The sequence below is a fragment of the Nelusetta ayraudi genome, unplaced genomic scaffold (assembly GCF_046127955.1).
Source record: "Nelusetta ayraudi isolate G7.1 ecotype Tasmania unplaced genomic scaffold, CSIRO-AGI_Nayr_v1 ptg000136l, whole genome shotgun sequence".
In the NCBI taxonomy this organism is placed as follows: domain Eukaryota; kingdom Metazoa; phylum Chordata; class Actinopteri; order Tetraodontiformes; family Monacanthidae; genus Nelusetta; species Nelusetta ayraudi.
In genome coordinates, this window is record NW_027466186.1 from 7,076,340 (window position 1) to 7,104,106 (window position 27,767).

General features: G+C 46.5%; 1 protein-coding gene across 8 annotated transcripts in view; it reads right to left on the bottom strand.

The window, feature by feature from the left end:
• ptprub (protein tyrosine phosphatase receptor type Ub) overlaps window positions 1–27,767 on the bottom strand; it is a 157,254-nt gene that overhangs the window by 13,355 nt on the left and 116,132 nt on the right. Inside the window, exons 13-27 of one of the 8 annotated variants that reach the window (XM_076012553.1) lie at window positions 25,382–25,418; window positions 21,858–21,996; window positions 20,913–20,936; window positions 20,525–20,679; window positions 19,777–19,964; window positions 13,630–13,702; window positions 13,443–13,519; window positions 11,094–11,111; window positions 9,371–9,407; window positions 7,709–7,806; window positions 5,946–6,062; window positions 4,947–5,101; window positions 4,060–4,195; window positions 3,073–3,222; window positions 621–935 (exon numbers count right to left, since the gene is read on the bottom strand). In XM_076012553.1, coding sequence (XP_075868668.1) covers window positions 621–935; window positions 3,073–3,222; window positions 4,060–4,195; window positions 4,947–5,101; window positions 5,946–6,062; window positions 7,709–7,806; window positions 9,371–9,407; window positions 11,094–11,111; window positions 13,443–13,519; window positions 13,630–13,702; window positions 19,777–19,964; window positions 20,525–20,679; window positions 20,913–20,936; window positions 21,858–21,996; window positions 25,382–25,418 — 1,719 coding nt within the window. Of the gene's footprint in view, window positions 1–620; window positions 936–3,072; window positions 3,223–4,059; window positions 4,196–4,946; window positions 5,102–5,945; window positions 6,066–7,708; window positions 7,807–9,370; window positions 9,408–11,093; window positions 11,112–13,442; window positions 13,520–13,629; window positions 13,703–19,776; window positions 19,965–20,524; window positions 20,680–20,912; window positions 20,937–21,857; window positions 21,997–25,381; window positions 25,419–27,767 lie in introns of all 8 variants that reach the window. The other 7 variants (XM_076012552.1, XM_076012558.1, XM_076012557.1 and 4 more) reach the window with 7 other exon arrangements.

The window sequence follows — 27,767 nt, forward strand, 5'->3', positions numbered from 1 at the left end:
TTATGCGCTCTGTCTTTGTGAGCTCCGGTGCGTCGCTGCCTCGAGTTCTGGTCCGACTCCATACCAATTAACCGAGGTGACCAGCGGGAGTTGCAGGCTCGCAGCCGCCGAACCGATCCGCTCCGCGGACCCGTTTCCTGACGAAACACCTGCGGCTTATAGTCCAGTGCGGCTTGTATATGTACACATTTGTTTTTTCCCCTAAATTTAGCTGGTGCGGCTTATATTCAGGTGCCCTTTATAGTACGGAAATTACGGTATATATATATATACATATTTACATATACATATACACACACACACACACACACACACACACACACACACATATATATATATATATATATACATTTTTTTTTGCCTAAAATAAACTACATCTTGACAAGTGTGTGTGTTTGTGTGTGTGTGTGTGTGCGTGTGTGTGTCTATATTTCACAACTAAGCATTTTTTATTCGTTTGGCCTTGACTAGGGGTTAAAATCGATCATGCCATGTCGGCCCCTGCAGAGTCAGTCGTTCATCTGCAACACAGAAACCAACAACACGGGCACTCTGCATGCGAGCGCATGCAGTTTAGCGGCCCCTATGTCGGATCTCAGTCAATCAGGTGTCCGACTCACCCAGGCTGAGTTGGACTGGTTGAGCTGGTTGAGCATGACCACGGCGGTGCAGCCATAGTCGAAGACCAGCCTCCAGAAGTCGGCGGTGGTGCCGGGCAGCGGGTGCGGCGTCACGATGAAGGCGGCCTGCCGGTGGAAGCTGTCGGCGAGGGCGGCGTTGACGTAGTTGTTGCTCTCGCCCTCCGTGGTGACCAGGAAGGCCAGCGCTCGGTCGGGGGGGAGCACGTCCATGCTGCGGTTCTTCTCTCTGTTCCTGGGCAGCAGAGCGATGCTGCACTCCTCCACATCCAGGTGGGGGGTCACCGAGTTGAGCGTCTGCGGGAGAGGGAAAAAAAATACGTTTGAAAGGTGAGTCTTGAGCGACGGGAGGAATTAATAAAAAAGCCGAAAGGAGAGAATGTTTAAAAGGCGGCGTGCCGAGAGGTGGAGGAGTCAAATATGTTAGCGAGTGGGAGGAGGAAGAGAGGGAGGAGGAGGAGTGAATCAGACAGAAGGTGGCAGGAGCGGAGGACGCCGAGAATCTTATCATCTTAAGTGAAGGAATCTTTAATACCGCGAGCTGCACGCTAACAAAACTCGGGAGGATGAAGTTGCGGAATAATTGCTGCACCGTGAAATGAAGTGAAAAAAAAAAAAATCAAAAAAAAAATCAAAAGGAAATATTAAAAAACTAATTCTCTTTGATGAGCGCTCTGTTTGTTTAGCCGTCATTACGTTAGACAACATGGGGGAAAAAAAATATATATATATATATATATATATATGATGTTCACAAGTGGATTCATCAATAATAGATCAGTGAGTGGCTGATCCACTGGTTGGCTGTTTGCCGGCTGCAGGGATGACAAACGCAGAAGGCAAACACAGAGTGTTTAGCCAGCGCGTCAGCTGGATCCCGATGCGTCTTTTTTTCCCTCTTCTTTCTCCCTGGTAGGTTGTAATCCCAACGCAGCACCACGTACAGCACAATACCCTGATGATGAGCGATACCATTGACAGGATTCCTGTATATGTATAAGATTAAGGCGTGTTGGGGGGACTGAGGCCTTTTTCCCCGAGCTCTCACTTTGAAATGCTAAACCCAAGCCGAGAATGGATGCAGCTGTTGCTGCAGAGGGAGGAGACTGAGGCAGGTAAGGCACCTGGGAGCACAGCTGGCTCTCCTCTCTCCTAATAACCATCTAACAAAATGTCCTCGCGCTGATTCTCCCGCCGAGCGCATTAAAGTGACAGTGGCGCCGAATCAAAAGAACAGAGGGGGAAAGCGCACATCTTCGCGAGCACAGCGCCGTCTCCCCCTCCTCGGCGACCCGGATCTGGTGCCGAGGCTGTGAAGAGCATCATCCTGCTCCGTCTACACGGCTGCTTCTTCTGTTTGCGGACGCCCAGATTCTATTTTATGAGCTGCAGTAGCGCTGGCAGAGAGTGAAAATTGTGATGGAACAGCGTCTTAAATATTTATCCCTGCTAGAAAGATCTTCTCTGCAGCCATAAACAAGAGAGCACTAGAGGTATCTATGTATGCTGCAGCTGCTATCAGGTTGTAATTGTGCTATTTCATCAGTGCATGGGTGGGTGAGATGAAAGTCACAAAAGTGACTTCATCGGTTTTTTTGACAGGTGCACTTTTCCTTTTTTTTGCAACAAGATGAAACGAAGCTTTATGTGCTAGAAGCAGTTTCCCCCTGTGTCAGCTCACCACACACTGTGTCCAAGGAAGCCATCATTTCACGACACATGACACAAGAGTTGCCAACCGTCCCTGAAAATACACAATTGTCCCGTATTTGACAATGAAATGGTGCGTCCTGTTTTGAATGGATACAGGACGGGTTTGAGTTGGCAACACTACATGTAAGCGTAGTGGAGTTTCAAAGAGGGAAAGCAATTTCAAGCCATTGCAAAGAACGATTAGAAAAATATGCCTTAAGTGCACCGATGGCAATGCTTTTCCCCACGATTATAGGAAAAAGAAAAAAAAATCTCTTTGGCCTCCTCCTAATGCCTTTGCCACCATATGGCATATTAGCCAGCTATTAGCAAGCATGCTACATGCTATATGTAGCTACGTAATGCATAGCTACAATAATAATGCGACGCCTGAGGAGGAGGCTGCAGCAGATATTCCACTACTGTCGCAGTTTATAGGCAAACTGAACGGTCACCAAGGAAACACTGTGAAGTTTTTTTTTAATCTTTTCTTTAGGGGTGCGAGCGGAGGGTGGGGCGGGGGGGTAGGGGGGGGGGGGGGCGGGGCTGTTTCCATCTGTGGCCGCAACAATATGACGCACTGACCCATGAGCTGCAAGCACGCTGTGTCTATAAGGCCACGGTTTGCAATGGCACCGGGTCACAGGAAAATACCAGCGGAGCCTCGGTGGATGCAGTGGCGGCCAGGTGAGGTGCAAAATGTGCATTGTGGGCGATCCCACCGCCTCTGGCGCTCACTGACCTGGAACTCCTCGCGGAGCTGAGAGGAGTTGCTCTGGGAATCCACCCGCAGCAGCTCCTTGTAGGTGACGGCGAACTCGTTCATCAGGATGGCCGTCTCTCCGCAGAGGCAGGCCTCCAGGATGGCGTCGTGGATGAAGATGTACTGCTCCTGGAGGGTCACACAGTCACACAGTCGCGTCAGGGCGCGTGCACGTCAGCACGGCGCGCACGGAGCGCACACAGGAGAGCGCGCTGGCGTTTGTGTCAGAGTTTTGATTAAGTTTTAATTGTGTTGACTCACACTGATTTTCATTTATTTTGTTTTGATCTGTAGCAGTTTGAGATTTCCTCATGAAAAGTGCTTCATAAATAAACTGTATCATTATTGTCACTTATTATTACAGCGCTAGCGATGTTTACCGATAACAAACAAGTGTCTGTCGATACGGATACAGATATTAGAAAAGGGCGTTAGCTGCGCGCACTCTGAACCAATGCGAGGCGTGTCTTCGTTAACCCGGCTTGATCAGAATTAAACACGGGCCGTAATCTCCTGTTGCATCAAAGCTGTAGGGGAATTCATAAATAAATTAATGCAAGCAAACACGCGCGGCGTGCATTTAATCAACCCCGCCCCCCTCCACTCCCCCGGAAAATAAGCACAGATGTAATAAACAGGAAAGCCAATGTGCATTTACATAATAAGGGCTGTGTATGCAAATGACTCTCAGATACAAAGCAGCACGTGCCTCTGCGGCAACACTGGGAGTCTCTTCCCTCCAACTATTGCAGTGACCTTTGCAAAGGTCCCAGAGGAGGGACTATAATCATACTCCAACCTCACTTTATGAATCTACAAACATCAGGAAGGGAAAAACAAACGTTGGCGAGGGGGGAAAAAAAAAAATCAAAACAAAAAAAAGCGCCCTAGGCTCATATTGTTAGCAGAGCGGCGAGACGTGTGAGCGCGCGATGTTCGACTTTGTGCTGCGGTTGATTCCCTGACCTCCGTCTGGATCATGTTGATGCGTCGGGAGCAGAGGGTTTTCACGCAGTTGTAGATGTCCACCACCCCCTCGCACTCCGCCATGTCCAGCATCACGTCCAGGACAATGTAGCAGCCGGTGCGGCCCGCTCCCACACTGTCACACACACGGAAAACACACACACACACACACACACACACAGCAAGCTCTCGTGAGGAAATGGTGGTGTTGTAGTCAAAACAGCACCAAGTGAGACCAAGGCATTGTCAAGACTAGAGAGTATTGAGAGCGAGACCAGACCAAGACTTCATGTATCAAAGAAAAATAACAACAAAACAGAAAAAAAATGAGCAATGTCTTTTTTAAATTCAAGTTCACTCCGAAATCGAACAGCAACATCTCTGTTCAACAATTTCAACTAAATTAATTTTCTCGAACATTTTGCTGCTGTTCCAACTATTTTGAACCATTTTCAAAAGAACAAGGGAAGGAAGGAAGGAAGGAAGGAAGGATGGAGGGAAGGCCCCCTGCTCTCCCTGCTCTCCCTGCAGCACCGGAAGAAAATGACAGAATAAAGTAAACACACACACACACACACACACACACACACACACACACACACACACACACACACACACACACACACACACTAATGGTGCAATGCCGTCCAGGTGTTCAGACAACAAGCCGCCTGAAGGCTGCTGGGTGTCGACTCCCTCCTCTTTGTTTTTCTTCCATTTGAGGAGAAAATGTTGCAGGATTTCAAGGCAGATGAGAAGTGTTTGCTTGCGCTGCGATGTCATTGCACACACGCACGCACATAAAAGTGGGGGATAAACACAGTTGGCGGGTCGGGTCAAATGGGGCTGCCGTGCGTGTGTGTGTGTGCGTGTAACTGGTTGCGTACCTGCAGTGGACCACCACGGGTCCGGCGTCCGGGGGCGTGGAGGCTTTCACCCTCCTGATGAAGGCCAGCAGTCCGGTGGCGTGGTAGGGCACGCCGTGCTCGGGCCACGAGGTGAAGTGGAACTGGCGCACCTCGTGCTTGGTGGAGTATCCTCTCTGTCCACATCAACACAACCCGTGCAAATAATTACATTTCTGCCGCCCGAAGCCCGAATCACCGCCTCGCCTCCTCCTCCTCCCCCGCCTCCCCCTCTCCTGCCGCGGGCCTCCGCTTTCATCCCGAGACGTGCGACTGTAACTCAGACCCTCCGCCGCAGACTTTCTGGTTTTTTGGCAGATTCTTGGGTTCGGCGGGAGGACAAGCGGGGCATTATTTACGTGGTGCGTGTAGTTTTTTCTTTTTCTTTTTGGCAGGGACAGCGAGGCTTCGGGGCGCTGCACATGCTCCACTGTGTGACAGAAGTTTGGAAGGGGATCCTCCGCCGAGGATCTCTGCGCAGGGTTTTCGCCGGCCGCCTGCTGGGAGGCTGCGGCACTCGCGCGCGGCAATTTGGACTTCTAAAGCCGAGTGACGCAGAGCAAAGATTTTTGGTAAAGGAAAGAACGCATTAAAAAACCCTGCTGTCACCAGCTTTGGAATTCACGCAGGTTTGAATAAGCACTGCCGCTATCCCTCTCTCTCATCTCCTCCAATCAGGGATGCTCCTGGGAGGCCCGCGGGGGGCGCTGCGGAGTAACAGCTTTGTCGCAAAAGACGGCGTGTGAAGTCACCCAGCTTCTGGCGCTAACCATGGTGTTAACACATTCTGCAATGTTGCCATGGATGTATTGTTAAAAAAGAAGTTTGACAGAGGGGTCGGAGTACTCGCTAAATGTAGCGACATAGTTGCTAAGTTGGCATCGCTGCTCCCGAGCGACGAGCAGGTGACTCCTGCCAACCATCTTAGCCCGATTATTAATAGAATACATCGCTTTTCAGAACAAATGCACCCATACGCACCCTCTCCAAGGCGAAGGTGCGCACGGTGTACTCGGCCAGGGTCTCCTCCTTCAGCAGCGTGATTTTGATGTCGCCGTACATCTCGCTGTCATCCGGCCAGTATTTACAGCATTTCACCTGCTTGGACAGAGAGAAGCAGCACAGGAGGGAACACAGTGACATTCCAGGAGTAGCAGGAGGGAAAAACAAACAGCAAGTCACCTTACGACAGTGTGATTTGAAACTGTGATCACTTTTTTTGCTTCCTCTTTAAGAAGTGCAGCGTTTCCCTTGTCTTTGTTCTGTTTTAAGGCACAAACTTGGAAGCTAATGATACTTGGGGACGTCATCGCTGACCTTTGAAAATCCTGACTTCTTCTGTTCTTTGCGTGACAACATTTTTAAGTGAGGACTAGTTTGCTGTCCAGACATCAGGCAGTGCTGTTTTCAAGGATTCTCTGGTTAAAATACAGCCGTAAAGAAAAGGTGAGACAGGCTGGTTTTTGATTATTTGTGAAGGGTGCTGGTCACATTAATCGCCTCAGGTGAGCAGGCTAAAAAAAAAAAAAATATATAGATATGAATTGGTTTCTTCATCCAGAGTGATTGCATAACAACTTTTTCCTCAATATTATCATTTGTTATTATTTTCTTATGAATAAATAAGAAAATATATCATAGAGCTGGCAAAGAAATATTGGACATAGAAAACACACCTTTGCAAAAATATGCTACAATAAATCATCAGAAAAGCACTTTATTCTAACTATAATTGGAAAAATGTTGATTTAATAACCACAATACTTCAAACACGGTGAAAGAAACAAACAGAAGCTGTCCCTTTACAGATAAATTTCATCATGGATGGCAAAAAAAAAAAAAGAAAAGAAGAATCATGAAGAAAAAGCACAGTGTGTTGGGGGAAAAGCATAATGAACATGAGAGCAGCAATCTTCCTCTTCAGCACCAGTCACAAAGGAGGCAATTTTTTATCATTAACGGACGTGTTATCTGGATTCCGAGCAGCCGTTGTGAGTCGCCTGCTCGCGGGGAACTGAAGGCATGAGGAGTGTGAGGCGGTGTGATCCTCCACATCCACCAGAGGCGGAACATCTTTTTTTTTTTGATGCCGGATTTAAAAAGAAAAATGTTTATGTGAGCCGAAAAATAGCGGTAGCACAGGCTGGCTGGCCATTAAACCTGTGCAGCCACGCATTACATTACAATACCACGGATACGTGGCTGAGGAGACATTTTTATGCATTAGAGGTGTTTTATGGCACATTTTACGCACTGCCATCACCGCGACACGTAATGTAAATTTCGATGAAACGCAAGACACAATTTCATGGTAATTTCAAACACCAGCAAATAAGGTGTAATCTATGTAACAGTGCTTTAAAAATGGATGTGTTCGGGGTCCAGCGTGCTTTCTGAGAATCACACACCATCACGGGGCTATTTGAACAAAAAGCCATCAATGTTCCTTTATGTTGAAAGTAGCAGTAACAGCTGGTGAGCAGAGGATGCTCTTTTACGCCTTTGTTGTATTTTAGGGTTTTCGTAATCGGGAAATTGTTACTTTATTTACGGTCAATGAAGCAAAAACCCTGTGGTTCCAATTTGTTTTTCTCCTCCGTTCCTATTGTTTTCGCAGAAACCGTAGGAATCTGTGTGTGTGTGCGTGTGGGGAAACACATTAAGCCTTTCTGCTAGAATCGAATGGCTCCCTCATGGCTGCGCTACTGAGGTTTGACAGGCAAAGACAGCGGCACATTACTTACCCTGCCAACCTCCACCAGCTTCGTGATCATGACAATGCTGAAGCAATTTTCCTGCCACACCATCCTCCAAAAATCATACAGCGTCTCTTGCTTGGGCCCTGGCGGGGGAGGGAAGGAGGGAGGGAGGAAATAAAAAGAAGCAGACAGAAACAACAACAGCATCAAAGTCTGCCTTGCAATAAAGGAAGGTTTTTTTTTTCCCCCTCCCCTCTCTTGTGAAAATCTGCCATTGTCGTGACCTCACTCAAAAGACCGGGGAAACTCATCTCTCAGATCTGCGCAGTCAATAAACTTATTGGGTATTCCAGGCAGATGGCAAAATGGATGATAGGTGACCAAAACAACAGCAGAGGCCACCTGTCACTCACTGTCATGGAGGTGAAGGGGTCGTTCCAAGGTGGTGACACTTTCACATCGCGATGTGGGAGGAAGGGAGCTGATGTCTCACGGGCCACGTCCACATGAGTAGCACATATTGTCTTTCAACAGAAATATAACTGGCAACCCAGCACAGTGTCAGTTTGGTTAAGTGCCAGCATAAACTACGCAACAGTAGCTGCGTTTCCATGACCCCCTAGAATTGCGCAAAACCCAAATATCGCAATAAAAAACTGGTCATGGAAACATCTAAAAATGTTTATGCTCTCATGAGGTGGCTTTTCAGACGTATTAATATAGAGGTATATCGGTGTTGAGGCCCTTCAGGTATTTAAAACTTGCTACTCTTATACTTTGATAATAAATACTTTGATACTCAAGAAAAAGAAAAAAATCTTTGTTTTAAAGGCCCAGTGAGTAAGATTTAGCCCCATCTGCTGGTAAGAGAGCATATAAGACAATATGCTATCATCAATCCCTGTTTTCTGATGCCACATCTGAGCTCACGTGTTTCTTGTATCAGCTGCAATGACACGGTGACATCATGAAACATCCAAAGCAGATTCAGGGCCACTGCAGCTCCACTGTTATGCAATGAGGCTGCCTCGTTACAAGTGGAGCCACTTTACGTGGTGGCAACTGCTGATTATTAGTGCACAGAATGCCAACTGTTACCTAATAGCTTCTTAGCCATTACGTCGCTGTTATTACTGCCGACTGGGCTTTTAAGCGTCACCCAAAAAGCAGCAGCAACGATTTGCAGGCCTGCATCGATTCTCATGTCACAGCAGGTAAAAAATAAATCAGTTTTTCCTCGTCTGTGCAGCAACAGCCCAGCCTCATCGTTTTTAACTTCACTTTGAAGGTTTAAAGGAATCTCAGGGCCAAAACATAAGTACTCAGAGGTTTACGTCTGTGTTTGTCTCAACCTTCCTTGACGCTATTATGGCAGCCCTCCAGATTGTGACACGTCTGCTCATCAAGAAAGCTTTGTAGACCAGCAGCGCCAGAGTCCCTTGTTGTGTTTGAGTGGCAGAACTCAGACACGGTTTGTGTTTAAAGACACGGCCCGGACCGACTCCTCGAATCGCAGCGAATAATGTGAAATATTACGATAATGACTTGCGAACAATTGGGTTTTTATTATGCGAATTCGACGAGTTCCGCAATGTGAATCAGCTTCAGTTCATTACGCACTCAACCGTTACGTGCGCGAACCTGCACTGACACGCACTCACACAATCACACACAGGTAAACACTTCATGCTCTCCAGCGATACTCACCCTGAGTGGCGATAAAGTGGTTGGATCGATGGTAGCCCTGAAAAAAAGACAAAATACATACGAGATATGACATGCTGAGTAAGACATCAGCTCCTCGGGCACGACTGCATAGGACCGTGGATCTCTCGCAGTCTCACTCCCCTTTGTGTTTCTGTTTGTGCATTCTGCCTTCAAATTGAGCCGTGTACACACAATAGCATATCCTGGCATTATTTTCTGCCGCTGTATGACATTTAACTTCAAGCTGAATCAACATTTCCCCCTCGGATGCAAACTAGGACTTTTTAGTAGTCGAGGCAACGGCTGATAAATATTTGGGAATATGTCTACCGCTAAGGCAAGCAGACACAATCTGACTGACTGAGTCCCTGTGACAGTCTGACAGAGTCCCGTCCCATTGAAAAAACAGACAAACCAAAAAAAAAAAAAAACAACAAAAAAAAAATGCACAGACCAGAAGCTACCCGTTTGAGTAAAGTGAAAACATCCACTCAATCAAAAATGAGCAAAAAAATACATATATATTTTGTACTTAAAACCGGAGATTCAGGCCCGATCTGACGCGTACAGTGAGGCGTTTGCAGATCGGAGCAAATTAAAGGAGGTGACAGCCTTTTTGATGTGGATGACAGACACATCCAAGTGACGGAGCGTGAGGTGAATGTGAATGATGGGCTTGCGGCCTCAAAGCGGAGGGAGATGGAGTGGTGGTGGTGGTGGAGGGGGTGGGAGGGGTGGGGGGGTAAACACAACAGAGACCCTCTGATGCTTAAAATAAATGGCGCAAAGTGTTCAAAGAGGATCTCCAGGAAGTGAGGTTGGCTGATGTGAAGCGTCAAGGTGAGCCAGACATGACACACAGTGTTCCCAGTTTGGAGAGTTGCGAGAAGCAGCCGAACGGGTTTTAAATCTTTTGAGTTGTTATTAAAGAAATTTTTATTATTATTTTTTTTTTTCATGAAAAAAAAAAAGTATTCCCAGACAAAAAATAAGAACACAAAATAACATTTGCATACAATCAGGCCTGTGTTATTCTTTGTTTTCCATATTCTGTTATTTAATGTGATGCTGCTTGCTGCCGACTATTTTGAAAAAAAAAAAAAATAAATAAAAATTAAAAAAAAGCCTCACCAGGTCACGACGACAAGGCAAATCAAGTTTGAGCGCTGAGTGTGTGTGTGTGTGTGTGTGTGTGTGTGTGTGTGTGTGGAGTGGAGGTTAGTTAACTAAGCTGGTTTGAGTGGGATGAGAGGAGACGTGTTAGAAATGGAGATGGATGACTGGTGGCCTGCCTGCCTGCCTGCAACCACAGATCCTCGGCTATCAAACACTCAGATCCTCGGCTATCAAACACTATCAGCACAACGGCTGCCACACCTCCACTTGAAACAGTTGCCACGGCAACAGAACTCGCCGAGTCTGGGCCACTTAAGAGGACTAACGCCTTGTAATCACCGCTGCGAAACAACACATCCGACTCTATCATTAAAAATCATTAGAGCAAAAACGGTTTCTAACTTTTTCTTTTCTTCCTTATAATGAAACTACCCCCCTCCAACCCTCCGATGCCCCACTGTGGACGAGTCCTCAAGCACACTGACCTTTGAGCATTTTGCAAAAATACAGGAGAGTGGAGAGTGAAGAGAAAAAAAAAAGAGGGGGAGGGAGGGGGAGCAGGAAGTAGAGCGATGGCAGGCAGAAGAACGAGCAGTCGAGTACTTACTTCCCTGTTAATCCGAATCTACAGGGTCCAAGGTCGAGGGAGTGGGGAGGGGAGTAGAAAAAGAAGACATATATGCTAGTTAATGAAAGGAGCTCTCGGTAAGTAGGACTTATGGTTGCAAACAGGTGGGGAGAGAAGTGGGTTAGAGCACTCATTCCTCACGGGCATTTTATTACCTACAGCCATTACTTTTTATTTACTCTAATTCTGAAGCCATCCTTGCGGATAATGATAAGCGATGGCTGCTGCTCCTCACATGCATTTTGTTTCCTAACAGAGTATTGGTGTATTGGTGCGCCTCTCCCTCTTCTTCTTCTTCTTCTTCTTCTTCTACTACTTCTTGTAATTTTTAGGTAACATGCGTGAAATCTTTGCACTTCACAGGAAAAGGAGCAGCAGGCTCGACGGCCAGAGCTCGTGCACGACCCGGGTAACGACTGTGTTCGTGACAAATTCCCTTTCAGATCTTGTTTATGTAATTAATTCAAGCCTGGTTATCAAGACATGCCTCCATCACACTAAATGCAATTCAGCGGCTGCAATTCAATTGCGCAAGCTGCTTCCACGTAGGAGCCGATGGGGTCGGCAGACAGATTTTAGATGAAACACTGGTTTCATGTCTCAAGCTGCCTTGTCTTTCATGGGACATTATCATATATGAAACCAGTCAAGCTGCATTTAACTTCATCTCCAGAACTACGATGACCTGAGAACCTTTCCAGACATGTAATTATGAATATGCCATTATGTCAAAGGAGATTTTTATCTATTATAAATTTCCCTCCAGAAAAGTGACCCAGATATGTTCAGCTGAAAATCTGACAGTGCAACTGCTGCTGGAGAGGTGTTGGTGCACTGGAGTGCGACAGACGTGCATGCAAAGCCGAGTTAAAGGGCAGAAAATGAATGAAGCGCAACACTCTTCCACCAACACTATGAAAAAGCCAAACCAAACTCAACACTTTACTTTTTACGGCCGAGAGGTGAGCTACAAACACATTTGAGTTCTCTTCCAAAATCACATTTAGACCAAAAAAAAAACAAAAACAGCATCCTCCCACAGTATCTCTGCATATATTAATGCCAGTGTGTGCGACCTTGGCACTCATTAAAAGCAGCAGAGACACACTGGCAGCAGCCACAAACAGCCACACCGTATTAAACTTGCAAATGTCGACGGACGCGGTGGTTTCCACGGCCGAGCAGCGACAGGACGTGGCCGACGTGCGCTCTCACCCGCCCTCCCGTTTGTCAAAGTGCAACAGCGTCTCAAAGCCGCGAGAAACTTTCCCATCTAAACTTGGCAGCAGTGATCACAGGCTGCCAACGCCGAGCAGCCGTCTGGCAGGCGGGCAGGTCGGCCCTGTGGGGTCGAGAGGAACAACTCCGCAGCTTCCGCCTCTACTTCCTGCCTTCCTTCCCTGCAGGAACACTAATGGACACCTTCACAACAACTCCAGCCACGCAGTCCTAAGAAGCATCTCCGCACCCCGTGTCCTCTGCAGGCGTCGGAGTGTCAAGCACCTTCAAGCAAAGCCCCTCGCCGAGAGAGAAGTAAAGCCTCTGAACAGCACGCTAATTTATCACCGTGGCGGAAACACAAACGATTGTTTTTAAACGTATGCCGTGTGCAGATTAGGAGAGGAAAGGGATTTTTTTTTTTTAAACCTCGCATTATCCCAGGAAGGGAGTGGGAGTGCGTCGGCTTCGCTGAACTTCTCAATCTCAATCTCAACATAAATCAGAGGAAGTGGGAAATGTGTCATTTGTATTTGTGTTTTTGGTGATGTGTTTTCACAGCTGCCACCGCGGCATCGCGAGCTCCAGCCTCAAACTTTCATTTATGAATGGGAACACGCATGAATGAGACATATTAGAAGCACATGTATACATGTTGTTTTTTTCAAATGGTCAGTGGGAATGTTGCTGCTGCTTCTGCTGCGGTTGTTGGTATTGTGCTGCATGCGTGGCTGACGGTTCGGGGAGGAGCGTGAGGGGGGTTGAATAACATCAATGATGTCTTTTGATTAATTTCAGGGGATTTGCGGCATCTCGCGTGGGGGGGGCCGGGGGGGTGTTAAAAAAAGGGTTCATCTCCTCCGCAATGCATTTATCCCACTGGGTTTTAATAAAAGTGATAGCGGTGAGTCAGTCTGGGTCAGGCATTCAGCGCCGCAGTCGACAACGCGGCATCTGGCGAAACACCAGCGAGCGGGGGTTCGTCTGATTGGATGGAAGCCTCCAGGTGAAAGTGGGCCAGCCGACTGCTGAGCTTAAAGGAATGAGTGAGAGAGAGAGATGGGCCGCTTGTGTTCAGGACGGAAGCGGCAGAAACAGGATTAGACTCACGTCAATGTAGTTGGCGTTGATGTAGTCCGAGTTGGGGTCTCCCAGGAGGGGGTGGAGCTTGACTCTGTGGCGGTCGTCTGGTCAGAGGAAGAGGGAACGAAAGCAGAGTTGTTACAGCGCAATCGGATTTCTTGTTCTTTTTCCTTCCCAACTGTGCGCTGGATGTCATAAGAGAGAAATGACTCACATCCCAGCAAGGTGTCGTGCCTTCCTTTGGTCTTGTCCTTCTTCTTGGTGCAGTCCCAGCCGTCGAAGAAACTCTGCACAGAAGGAGACCATCAGTCACCGCGTGAGGAAAAACCAATCAAGTGTCTCGCATAAGCAGGAAGGACTTGGCTACCGATGCAGCGGGGGGAGGAAATCGCAACTGGCGATACCGGAGGAGTCCAAACGTGTCAGGATGAAAAACATATTCAATTGAATTAGTCTGAAGTGACAAGTTGAAATGTTTCTCGCCGTCTTGTCCCGTCGTGGTTGAATTAAACAAATGACTCAAAATATCCAGCAGAGAAATTGGTCACCTGTTTGTTTCCATCTGCATGCATAAGCAGGATGTAATTATACACACACACACACACACATATATGTATGTATATATATCCATATGTATATGTACATGTACATAAATGTGTACATATATGTATATACATATGTGTATACACGCATATATGAGCACATATGAACATTTCCCTTTTGACTGACAGCGGTGCAGCCGTCTGCCGCGGCCACGTCTGATGTCTGCTAAATCTCATTATAAGACATCACACTCGGCGCAGCGTCTCCCCGCTGCCTGTGATCCACCTGTCTGCACGGACACACTTCAGAGCACTTACTCTCTCATATCATTATAAGCCACTTTTAAGTGTCCGCCGAAGAGCTATATTTAGGCAGCTAACCGGCACTCCAGAAGCTCGGATAAATATGTATATCTATATATATAGATATAGATAAACATATAAACCACACACACACACACACGCTCAATTAGACATACATGAAGATCCATCCAGACCAGTCGACCCCCTGTGGTTTTCAGTCACTATGGGAATTTGGTGAAACCCTGGCCAAGTCTGCATGCTGAGTAGGGGATTACAAGCCGGCTCTCCCCACAGAGAGTGAGAAAGCAGTCAAATCCTGCCTGGGATTACAGCCTCCTTCTCCCCCCCTTGCCCCCTCCCTCGACTCTCTGTCAGTGTTTGACTCTTGTCTGCTTCCCATGTTCCCTTAACCTCCTTCCACCTCCCTTCAACACTGGTGCTCCCTGTCCGCCTCTGCCTTCTTCCTCTCCCTTCATCTCTTACATTTTTGACACTTAGACCTCGGCGTCTCTTTGTTTTATGTTTCTTTTTTTTTCCCGCGCTCTCCACTCCTCGCCTCGCATCTCTCGATGGAGGGGGAGGAACCGTGGGAGAGTGGCAGTTATATTGGAGGGGGAAGGAGTGCGGAAAACACAGGCCTGTGGAGGATTGATTAGACACCCTCGCTGGCAGGGATCACTGGCTTGGATTGGTTAAGAGGATCATAAAAAAATGAGTTTTCCTTTTTAAACAAGTCGATGTGCTGTCAAACATCCTTAAAAAAAAATTGGTTCAAGACACGCTTTATCCCCCCCCCCCCTCCCCCCACCCCCCAACCCTCACCCCCATCCCCACCCCCGCTTAACGCAGATGGAAGACACGGTCCTCACGCAACCCCCTTACATCTTCACACATGGCGTCTCATTCTGACCCATAACTTTTTATAATACCCCAAACAGTAATGACATTCATAATCTCATGACATTTAGTGAAAATCCAATCAGGGATATCTGAGGCACGGCAACATAAACCTGTCAGATGGAGTTTCTAGGGCAAAAATATGGTAGTGGACGAGTGTGAGTCATACTAATGAAAGAGGTTGAGCAATTAATCAGCCTGATTAATCAGCCAAATGATTTATCAGACTGATGTTTAGCATTCAGACACTGGGCAGTGACTGCGCTCAAAAAAAAAAAAAAAAAAATATATATATATATCCAAATTGGGATAATGTGAACGTTTGCACAAAAAAATAAAGCATTTAATGTTATTTGAAGTGATGCAGGTCACTTCTCTCTGACAATGTCTTTAGGTTTAGTTCAGAATTCATCTTTTATTTTTCACTCATTTTTCTTATATAAAACTTATTTCTTCCTCAAAATCTATACCACTTTATTAGTAGCCAGTATATCTACTTAACCAGCAGCCATTTCTCTGAACACTCTCTAAAAATCAGCCACTGATGGAGAGGTCAGCTGAGGTAGCTCTTGTTTTTGATTGCTTCTTTCATTTTTTTGGGGTCTGTTTAATAAGTCAGTGGTGCAGCTGCTCGCTGTAGCTTAACTTTCAGTCCATCATCCCTGCTAACCTGGGCCTGGGGGCACACATGGTGCAATCAAAGCTTCAAGCTGAGCTACTTTCTTTTTTCTCCTTTCCATTCCTACAGTGTGAACATGGTTGTAGTGACAGCAGCGCCTCCAATGGTTTTTATAAAATTCCTGATCAGGGCAGGCAAAAAAAATGATATACATGTACTGTATGTATATATGTTCAGACGCACGCACACGCACACGCACACGCACAAGCACACGCACGCGCACAAATATATTAATTGCCTCCTGGGAAATAAAAATAATCATACACCTGCTCCGGGAGTGTAATGTGACACTCCTCATCATTTTCCATCATAATGGAGAGAGACACTTCATCAAAACACACTCTCAAACACGGAGGGGGAAAACAACACAGAGGTGTGTATTGATTTTCTTGAGTGGACTGTGTTTTGCCCAAGAGGGACACTTTAATGAGTCTACATGTAGAGTTCCAGAAGGTGGGGGTGCCATTATCCTGAGGCAGGAAGCTGGCTTCTAATAATGCCGGAGGACAGAGTGCGCCTTGGATGGGCTCCTGCAGGTGTGATCTCACTTTTCAGGCGCAATCATTCCACTGGGAGAAGGTGCTCGGAGAGGTTTGGCCCATCTTTGTGTGCTTTGGATGGGGCAACAGGAGTGAGGAGCCACAGAAACAGCAGCAGCAGCAGCAGCAGCAGGAGGACAGGAGATGTTCAGCAGAAAGACAAACACGTCTGTTCATCCGCTTCTGTTTAGGCCTAAATCACTGCGCCGCGACTGAGCCAATGAAAAATAAGTCCTGATACGGTGAGCTGCCAAGCAAACTAAAGTGATGTTATATCAACAAGGACAGATTTACAATCTTCATGCTTTGTTCTCCCAGCAGCAGCAGCAGCAGCAGCAGCAGCAGCAGCAGCAGCAGCAGCTGCAGCAGCAGCGCCTGGGAAAGAAAGTCTATGTGTCCAAGTGTGTGATTTCTTATTCTCTGGTGTGGCAGCACGGAACATATTTCTCGTCCCATTTCATACTGGGCTGCATCAGATCATCAAATCATGATCATAAAATTAAAATGAACTGATGCCTCATTAGCCAGTCAGCTCGTCGCTCCCTCTCTCTATCAGCTGTAACATTGGGGTGAATTTAGTATTTAATACATTACATTCGAGAAACGTCAGAGTAACTCCAGCAATGACGGTTACATGGTTAAAATCATAGAATCGTAAAACAATATTGATTATTTATTTAATATCATTGACATGTATCTATATATATATATTTTTCAAGTCTTACTAATTAATTCTAAACATCCAAGTGGAATCGCTTACGATGCCATGCTGCCTTAAAGGCCCAGTGTGTAAGATTTAGCGCCATCCAGGGGACAAAGGGCACATTGCAAACAATGTCAATGTTAATTACTGTCCCACTCCTGGGAATCTGCTCTTCATGTAAAGCTAATACTATTGAACAAAAAGTTACTAAATTTCAAATTTTAAGAATTTTTTAATTCTATTTCCTGTCTATAGATGCCTTAAAATGTTACATCATTGGCCCTACAAGTCCAACTACTTTATGGTGGGAAGAGCAATACTTGAAAAATAACACTGCTGGTTTGGACTGGACATTGATTTTTTTTTAGGTCGACCTTCACTGAGGTGCACAGCAGTAAATATGAAGCTGGGCTCCTGTTGGCACCACTGCTGCTTCTCACTCCGGCCGTGCTGACTGCTGAACACTGCGCTGCCTGTTTTCCTTCCACTTTTTTATTTTTCTACCACCAAGTGGGTAGTTCACTTTTTGTTTTTTGTTGTTTTTGTTATGATGTGTGTGTTGCTTTGGGTTTGTTTTAGGTTATTAATATTTCATCTGCGTGGACAGTGTGAGCTTTCGGTCCCAGACCATTGCTGTTGTCGTTGTTGTTGTTACTGTAGTGTAAACTAACTCTGGGAAACTAGTAGGGATCTGTGTCTCCACACTGGGACTTATTTAGTGTTTACTGAGACAAGTCACTTGGACAAATCATCTGCTGATAGAAGAAAACTAACAAGAAAAGTGATTTGAAGGATCACAAGGCCTCTACTTTGTGACAATCTGAACTCCACCACAGCCACAATCTGGGGCGTCTTCCAAAAATGTTCCGCAGTCAGAGGGAAATATTAAGGATCTCCTGCTGAGAGAAGAGTCACTCAGGAGCTCACACTTCCAAAAAAAGATCTGAGGTGAGATGCGTCGTTCCGATCGATCATTTTGAATGTGAGCGATCATTAATTCAGCCAAGCAAGGTAATTTAAGAATTTCACATGCACATACCTCACTCTCTGTCTACCGCAGGGGGCTACAGGAGGACTCCTGCTGACTAGACGTGTGAAAATTGTACGTTGGACTGAGAGACGTGACGTTCAAAAATATCTGCATCAGTAAGCAGCAGATTTCTGCATGGCTCATTGATACCGGAGGTCAGAGGAGAATGGCCAGACTGGTTTTGAGGTGACAGAAGGGCAACAGTAACTCAAAATCTCGCCCTAAAAAATCACTCAAGCACAGCCGTGGCACGCAGACGGCCATCTGTGAACACACAACACGCAGAATCTTGAAGCAGACGGGCAACAGCAGGACTGCAGGGTTCAGACAGCAGGGTCAGAGTGAGGTGTAAATCCTCCTCCACCCAACGGTTCAGCCTGCTGGTGGTTCTGTGTTGGTGAACGCTTCGGGTTCCTCAGAACCGGCTGAGCATCACTTCCACACCGCAGCAGACCTGAGAATTCCAGCAGGCAGCGTCAGTCCCTTTGCAACCACAGTAGTGCATCATCTGCTGCCCCAAACTCATCTCAAACTGCTTCCTTCCACATGACACTGACCTACTCCACACAGATAACATCCTCGGTCATCACACTCAACCCCGACAACAACAGAGCTGCAGCAATGTTGGAGGCAAAATCTCAGAGGGACGTGACCAGCACCTTGTTGAATGCTGAAAGCAAGTCCTCTCTTTCAAGCTGGAACAAGCCTCTCTGGTGTAGTTCACGCGCTGGTCAAAGGCAGTTTTGCTGCCGCTCGGCCTCTGAGCGGCGAGGAGTGCAGCGCACTGTGGGGGATGAGGGAGGGGGGTGGACTTCATGTTGTGCCGCTGCGCTTTCAGAACACTCCTTGAAGCTGACCAAGACCTGCGGTCAGAGACTTAACAGGTGTGCCGACAACCTGGACTGAGTGGAGGGTTACAACAAGGACACGTTCCAGAGACGAAGCTCCTCCAGTTTCCATGGAAGCACTCAGAATTTAAAAATAAAAAAGCCCTCCGGTGGGGAGGCTCCCTGCGGTTAACCTTAACCCAGTTAAGCCCCTGGAAATTCACTTTGCTGGGATGAATGGACGGACGGACTGAATATTTGTAATTAATGTACTTTCATTAATGACTGTAGAAGGAGACAAGTAGGCAATAAATCTGTGTACAAACATACATGAAAGATTAAAAATGTTGTAAAAACACTGATTATTCATGCGCATAATATGAATATGGCAAAAAGAAGAAGTTTGCATGAAAACCATGAAACAAACTTGAAATTATTTTTTTTCCATCATTAAACACTGTGACATTGGATTATGCACAACGCTCTTGTTTGTTGTGTATATTTATTTGCCTCTGTTTAAATGCCATTGTGCGTTATTCGTCCTTGTTTCTTTGTTTTCCATTTTTATCTTTTCATCTCATTGCCTCAGTTCTAATATATGAGCACTAATTGCCACCAAAGTCATTTTTACTGTACGCACACGCCGACAGTAATTTGTTCCCGAGCCAATTAAAATCCGCGGTGCAGCGGTTTCCGCAGCGGAAGATAAAGTGACGCCGTTCAGTTTACATATGTTACAAAACGCCGGCGTGAAGGCGTCACTTTGTTTCTGCTGGATTGGATCAGTCTGCTCCGCCGTAAGTGGTAGTTGTAGCGGCGGCGGCGGCGGCGGCCTTTTCACCTCGTACTCCTGCTTGAAGCCGTAGCCCTCGGCGGTTTTCATCTGGTTGATGTGCTGCAGGAGGTCGGCCACTCGGACGGCGGGGTGGAGCTGCCCCGTGTGGTACGGCGAGCCTTTGCGCCCACACTGATGCCTCGGGGAGCCCCCCAGCAGGCTGCTGGCCTCGTTCACCAGGCTGCGGGCGTCACCTGTGCCGGAGACATCTGTCACTGGGAAACGTCTGCTACATGACGGGTTGTGATGAGAGGGGTGGTGGTGGGAGGAGGGTGCTGTGTGTGACAGGGCGAGGCTTTGATGTCTTTGTAAAAGATCCCGTGGAGGTTTGTCTCAGCTGGGGACTGAGATCCACCTCACTGCCGCACCACCACTGAATATTATCAGTGCGGAGATGGGCTGTACTCACTAGATGGCAAATAATTACTTTCCAATTTGTGACTTTGGCTGCCGTGTTCGTCTCTCTCTCTCTCTCTTTTTTTTTTTTTTGGCAGCTGGGTGGGTCTCTTTGTATTTTATCTGCAGTGCAGTGAAGAGCTGTGGGTGAGCCGTTTTTCCATATATTTTTTTTATATATATCACACGGGATGATAGCTGCCTCTTAAGAGGCGCTTCGGGCCCCTCTGGAGCGAGGGGAGTGGCGGACAGCCAGATTACAAAGTGAGGAATGACGGGTGTCGGGGTTCGAAATTGCATTGTGAGGGCTGCGGAGGGCTGATATGTTTGAGTCGCGCGCCGTGTGTATTCGTCATACCGCGCGTGCCGCAGGTGTGCGCATCCATGAAGGAGAGGGCCATCCTTTCATCCTCCTGCAGGGTGCTCTGGTCTGTGAAGCTGCGCTCCATGGAGCCCATATGGCTCTTCTCCTGCCGGTAGGTGATGGGCGTCTTATTCATGTTCCCCGGTTTCCTAGTTACAGATCCGGAAATGAGAGCCGCACAGATGAGGAAGGGGGCGAAACGCCATGTTTAGCCAGGAATTGCACAGGAATAATCAAAAGAAAAGAGGAAAAGGAGCGGCTGTGCACGCAAACAACCGCCCCGCTGTTCCGCCTCAGTGACTCGTGACTGGCAGCCAGAGCAGATGCATGTCATAGATGGAGCAGAAAATAATGGGAAAAGCAAAGAGATGGAGTCACTTACGGATAGTAAGAGTAGAAGTCCCTTCTGGCGAGAGTGCAGGAGGAGGAGGAGGAGGAGGAGGAGAAAATAATCAGAGGGAAGAAGAGATGTGAGATGAAAGCAATGCTCGCTGAGGGCAGAATGCATTGATTGCTGTGGAGGAAAAAAACAAAAAAGAGACTCCACCGTGCAGGTGGCAACACATGACACGTGCAAACATATCCAAGCAGGTGTTGAGAGGCCAGGCAGGCAGCAAGAGTGTTGCAGCACCAGCAGGCATCCATCCATCCCTACCCTGGGAGTAATAATGTGCGGTCCCGTCCTCTATCAATCACAAGCTAACATGATGAGAGGCTCTTCTACATCTCAGCTTTTAACATACTGCAGCACTAATAGCTTTTCTTATGGAACTGGGAGCATTCTATTTTCCCCTAGTTGGAAAATTTGAGATTTAAGAGTTAAATAATAGAGGCTGGCTGTAGGTGTCGGCTAAACTAATGCCTGTTAAAGTGATCTACTGTAGCGCTGCGGGATCACTGGCTAATAATCTTCAAAAGCACACCTTTTCCCTGCCAATTTCCATCTCATTTAAGGCTCTGGCCTCTACTTGGGGTGTCTAATTATGTGGCTAATTGAATTGTTTCCAGCGCTAATTAAATACTTGACACCGAGAACGGGCGGGAAAATGAGTGTTGCTCGGTCCCTCTGGTGCACCGTGAGGGATACGACTCCGACGACGGAGCTCAGGGTGTTTAGTTCAGCCTTTTAGCTCGTTCTTCCCTTGGCAAAGCGTGACCTTTGCGGAAAAAAAAAAAAGCTTACATAGCTGCGGTGTTCCAAAACAAACCCATGGGGGTTGGCGGGAAAAAAATGAAGAACAACAACAACGACGAGGAGGAGGAGATGCAATGCGATCGTGCATAATGAGGCGTGTGTTGTAATGAACACTTCTCAGCAGATGTTTACCCTTTCTTAATGATGATGATGACGGCGCCCAGCAGAAGGATGAGGACGACCAAGCCGCCGGCGCACACGCCCAGGATCAGGCCCATCTCCTCGGAGTGCTGGGACACCTCCAGAGCCTTGCGGTGGTCTTTGCAGGCGGCTAGCAGAACAAAGAGCAGGAACATTTTTCAACATTTTTCATACTTTTTATTGTAGGGGAGCATAAAGGAGAAGGCTTAAAATGTGTTGAGGGATCACCGGAAAGCGCTAAGACCCAGGGTGTGGAAGAAAAATGAAAAGACATCAAATAAATCCACAGTGCTGAAAAGAACCTTTCATTCATGCACTCCAGCCCTGCACCAGACGTGAAATTTTCACTCCACAATTTTACGGCCATTCACGGCGTCTCCAGCACACCAAGGAAATCCACTGAATTATCCAAGTCTTTAAACCGTATAATACATGTGGAATTTTCTTTTAAAGTTAGTGGTAAAAACTGTAAGGCACCCAAAGACGGAAAAAACGTTGGCTGAAGCCGGGCGGGTAGACGGTGAACGTCCACGTCTTCCAAACCTTCACCGCTCAGACACGCAAAGTGACAACCGGCTCTGGGACGTGGCTGGAAGACAGAGTGAAAGCTTTGCTGTCAAGACGATTTTACAACGAGTCATCCAGCCAGGAGTTACGTCAGTGTTTACGAAAAGAAGGAATGTAGAAATTATGGAGATGCGCCATGTATCATGTAGCAGGGAAGCATGAAATAGAAGTAGAAGTCACGCAAAAGAACATCACATTACTGTGCATTCAGAGGACTCGGGCAAAGAATATGGAATGTCAGAAGAAACAACATTAATCTGAATGACCAAATAAGTATGACTTATATTACTGTATTATAATCATGGATTAAGTATTTATTTTAAAAAAATAGCTTGCTAATATATAAAATGCACCACTCTGTTTCCCTGAAAACTTCATTTGTTTCGCTTGATTTTTTTCGTGGAACACAGAGAGAATGTGAAGGTCCATTTATATGAACCTAAATAAGCACAGCACAGACAATCCAATGCAAGGCGTAGCGTTGTAAAACCACTGCGGTTGAAATATAATAGTCCCCTGCTGTCGGTGAGCTACCAAGAAGCCTGTTGTAATGACGGCAGGTTACATTTCTGTGGTTAAAAAAATATATAAATAAAAAAGTTTCACACTAGTTGAGTACTTGGTCCTCCCCCTTCCTTGTTTTAAAAGGGACCTAGTGATCCAGTTTAGTGTCAGCCTGCCCTCCCAGCAGCCTATTGGAACAGGCCTGGGGGTGAAGCTCCATGTTCAGGCCTGCTGGGGAAGATTCAGAACTGGGGCAGGAAGGATGAAAACACAACCACGTCGTCGCCAGAATTCCTGAATCCGTCTGCGCTACTTTGGGAACGTCTTCTGAGCGACGTCTCACCGTTCAGCAGGAAGCTTTCATCAATGTCGCCTTTGTAGCGTCTCCTCCACCAAAATATCACCGGCAAAATCTGTGCCCTACTCTGGCTAAATTTTCGGGCTGCTCAGAAAATCCATTGTAACTCTTCTTCTTTTTGACCTTGCTCCAAATTAAGTCACACTCACACACACTGGCAAACGCCACCACAGAAAACATGCACAAATGAGACGACAAAAAAAAAAAAGAAAGAGAAAAATCTATTTCCCTCTCCTGACATTTTGGACAGATAACACGGCTTTGCCACGTTTAGCCTCGAAATTTCTATTAAGCCAAAGAGTAGCATGAAATAGATTTCCACATGAATCCACGCACCTGCTGGCCGGGCCGATGGTGGAAATTGGCACTTAGAGGAGAAATGGAAGTCTATTGTTGTGCTGAGTCTGCCAGAGGATTCTTAATTAAACTGTCACCTGGAAGTTGAAATGTAATCTCCAGCTTTGTTATCCATGCCAGAATCATTTGCTCCCACTTTGCTTGCGATTGGCCACTTGATCGTTACGGCTTAGAGGCCCACAATGTGACGCTTCCAGTAATGCACGAGAACCGCAAAAACTGACAATAAAACAACAACAACAACAAAAACAGAAACTGTAAACCCTTCCAACACATCCCAAAGCCTAGTGAGACTGTTCTTTTATTGCTACACCAATAAATGGTGTTTTTATTCTAAGACACAAACCAAAGTTCTTACTTCTCAGTTGTGTCCCATTTTACGTCCAGAAATCCGTAAAATCTGAGCTACATTTGCACTGAGAAGTGTGTTGAGATGCAGCGCACCATTGGCCCACTCACTGACCGAAACCACCTTACTGGAGGTGAGATTTTTTTTCCCCAGGAGGAAATAGGGATAACCACGCCCCGAACTCAACCAACCTCGAGTGCGGGGTGTGGTTTTCTCTATTTCCTCCTGGGAAAGAAATCTCGCTTACTTCAGGTGGATGGCGTACCAGCTAACGTTAGCATGCTGCTAGCTATCGAGCTAACATGCTGCAGTTGCACAGCCTAAACAACAAACTGTCGTCTATGTTGTCTTTGTATGAGAACTAGCATGCTGAACTCTGAACCCCTGTTAACTTACTACAGCTCTTCTTTCATTATAAAACTGACACTGACAACAGCTCCTGTCTGCATTTGTACAACGTTTTGCTCCTCGTTGCTTGGAAGGCAAAGGGGCGAGTCTCCTTCAAAACCAGAAGCTGTGAGGAAAAGCATAAGAACTGATCCCTGACCAGAAGTGTGTGTTGGCCAGATGGAGCTGGAAGGTCAAGCGTGCCTTTTGGCTCTGTTTTGGGGAGAAGAACCTCCCGGAACAGACCTCCGCCGCGGAAGACGAGCATCTCGGCAAGACGATCCGGTTTTCATGTTGCCCTGCGGCTGTGAGGCGTCGTTAACTAGAAAAATACACCGCTTTCACTGGCCGCAATCTGACAGCGCACTATGGCAAAAAGGGACTCGGCTGCCATCAGGACTTAGAGTCAATATCCCTGCCCTTTTCAGGTCCCTTTGAATTTCAGAAGATGAGGTGGAGGGAGAGGGGGCTGGGGGGTTGTAAGAGGGAGGGAGGCGGGGAGGCAGAGCTTTTTTTTTCTTATTGTGATAGATGGCGGGAGCTCCGTGCCGAAGTTTTGATCTGGAGGGCATCTGTGGACTCCGCCAGGGTCACAGGCTTCAGATGCAGCTATCTCGGCGGCCGCTGATGAGAACAAAGGAGCAGCTTTTTGATACGGCGCATCCCACCGTCTGCCTCCAAACAAAACACGATGAAAGCCTGACCTCTAATCCCTCCCCGTGTGTTGCCCTTTTCTCGCAGGCCCGCCGCTAAACAACGGCTGTCCGACCGACACACACGCACACAGACGCCAGACGAGACAGACGGCGAGTGGCGGAGAGCAGCCGAGCAGCAGAGATCCAAACCAAATTCACCGGCCGCACTCGTCTGAAGACTCTGTTAATTACCCGTCGATGAAATAAGACAGACATGGTGCTTAAATGTCTTTGCAGTCTGTGTGTGTGTCGGGGGGGGGTAGATATGGGAGAACGGGGGGCTCAGAGGTTGACGTACCTTTGCGAGCGATACGGATGCAGTTAATTCTGGATTCCTGGAGGAGAGAGAAAATCCAGACGTTAGAGGAGGGAGTGGTGTGTGTGTGTGTGTGTGTGTGTGTGTGTGGGTCGCTACTTTGCATTCGAAACAGGAGAAAACAGGATGACATTTTATCCCAGACAAAAGCATGCATTGCATCACCATAAAACTGTGACCGAAGCAGATGAAGGAGATATTATGCTAAATCAATATCATGGGAGGAGTGTTTTGTGTTATTAATATTATATATTTTTTTAACTTCTCCACTCCATCAAAATGCACACAACTCTATCCTCACTGAGACCCTTTGGCTCATGTGACTCAGTGTATGTTTAGCCAAGGAAAAAATAAAAGTACAACAGTGCGTGTTGCATAATGTTCTTCACGATTGAAACTTTGATAAAGCGCAGCCGAAAGGACAAATTTCCCACGAGTTATGAAGCATCTTCACAGAAAAAAGAAAGAAGAAAAAAAAACAAAACAATAATTGCAAAATTTGTGCAATCAAAGTGCTCTGCTCAAGTGCTGTAGAGGGACATTCTAGCTGAAGGAGAAAAGATGAGAGTTGAAAGGCTGGGAAAGTATAATTAAGAGGAGGGTTTCAGATCAGTGCACTGCTATGAAAAGGAATTAAGTTTATTCAAATTTCAGCTGATGACATCTGGGTGTCGATGTGCTGAAAAGGACCTTTGTCAAACAGCACTAATGAGATCCAGGACTGTAATCCAATTCCGGGCCGCCATCTCTTGGAGGAGACGCATTATCAAATTAAGATTTGCAGATGCTAATCGAGGCATTATGGGACAATTATGCAAATCTTTGCCGATTTGGAAATGAACAAAAAAGCTCAAAATTAAACTTTTCCATATTTTTTTGCATCGAGGAAACATTCTCATCCCGAAAAAAACGACAAAAAAACCCCGCTTCGGCCAGGTTGCGGACCGAAGGGTCGACCTTCAGCAGGTGCAGGAAAACACGCCATGCCATTTCCACAAACCAATCGACTGGACTCGGACGGCGGCCGGACCTGTGTTTACTATTTGAGGACGGTTTATAATCCCTTAAATCCTACTTACATTAATCACAATCCCTCATTCATTTAGAATATGGATGTGATGCGCAGTTTCACCTTTTTAAAAGAATGAATATTTGCTTCAGCCTTTAACCGTTGAAGGGTGATGACGGATGCGAGGTATAAATATACACATGTACACAGAATTTAGAGACACAATGTCCCGGAACAACAACACCACAACGAGCTGACATCTGCTCACTTAGAGCAACAATAAGCAAATTAAAAAGGCGGGAACTGACAACGTAATCAGGACTGAGTTATTAGGGATTAATTAAACCAACAGTGCAGACAATTTGCCTCCTCCTATTCTTTCTATTCCATTCTAACTGTTGTTGTTGATTTAATTTATAAGCACTGAACAAACTGAAAGATCACTGCTTCATTACCGGCAAATCATACAGTTGGGCTTATCACGCATGCGGGGCGTCACTTTCTATTTAAGGCCTCATATTATCACCATGTTCAGATCTTCATGTTTGATGATGTTTTTCAATAGAGTAGCTTTTTTTCTTCTTCTCTCTTTTTTTTTTTTAAAGACTCATTTAGCCCTGTTTTCAACCTCCAGCAGAACGACCTGCATGAACTGCCACTCTGTGAGACCTTCCACGAGGCAGCAGTGAGGCGGTAGTGGAATAAACACCTGTACTGGTGTGTTGCCACTTGCCACTCAAGGGTGTCAGTATAGTTTTGGTACCCTTTGTGACGTCACAGAGGGCAGGGTCCCAGTACTGTAACACACTTTGTATGGCAATATTCAGATAATAATTCTCCATTACCCACTGCCAGCACAGGAGAGTTAGGCAAAGTCTCGCACCTTCTTAAGGCTGTTCAACAGGGTGAGAATTCTTCCCAGGAGACAAAAAAACTCTCCTATTCTCTACATCCTGAATTTATCACAGGAGGAGCAGCAGCCCTGCCATGGAAACAGCGCACCTGGCTGGTGAACACCTGTGGCAACACCTTGAGCCTGGCTAAAAGAAGCTGACTAGCTTCTTTTAGAGTTGTACAGTGTCTGTACAACTGTGTCAGTCTATATATACAAATATCCATGGAATTTATAAATAGATGTATGGAACTGTATATAAATTATGGCAGGAAACAATTGAGGAGGGAAACAAACTCTTATTTATTTATTTTTATTTTTTTACAATTTTTCAGCTGCTCCCCAAATTTAAGTTGAGAACTCTGCTTCCCTGTCCTGAGAGCACAAACCTGTAGGTGGACTAATACACACAATAACATTGGAGGACAAGCGGGAGGAATAAATACAGAGTGCACCAGAACCCATTT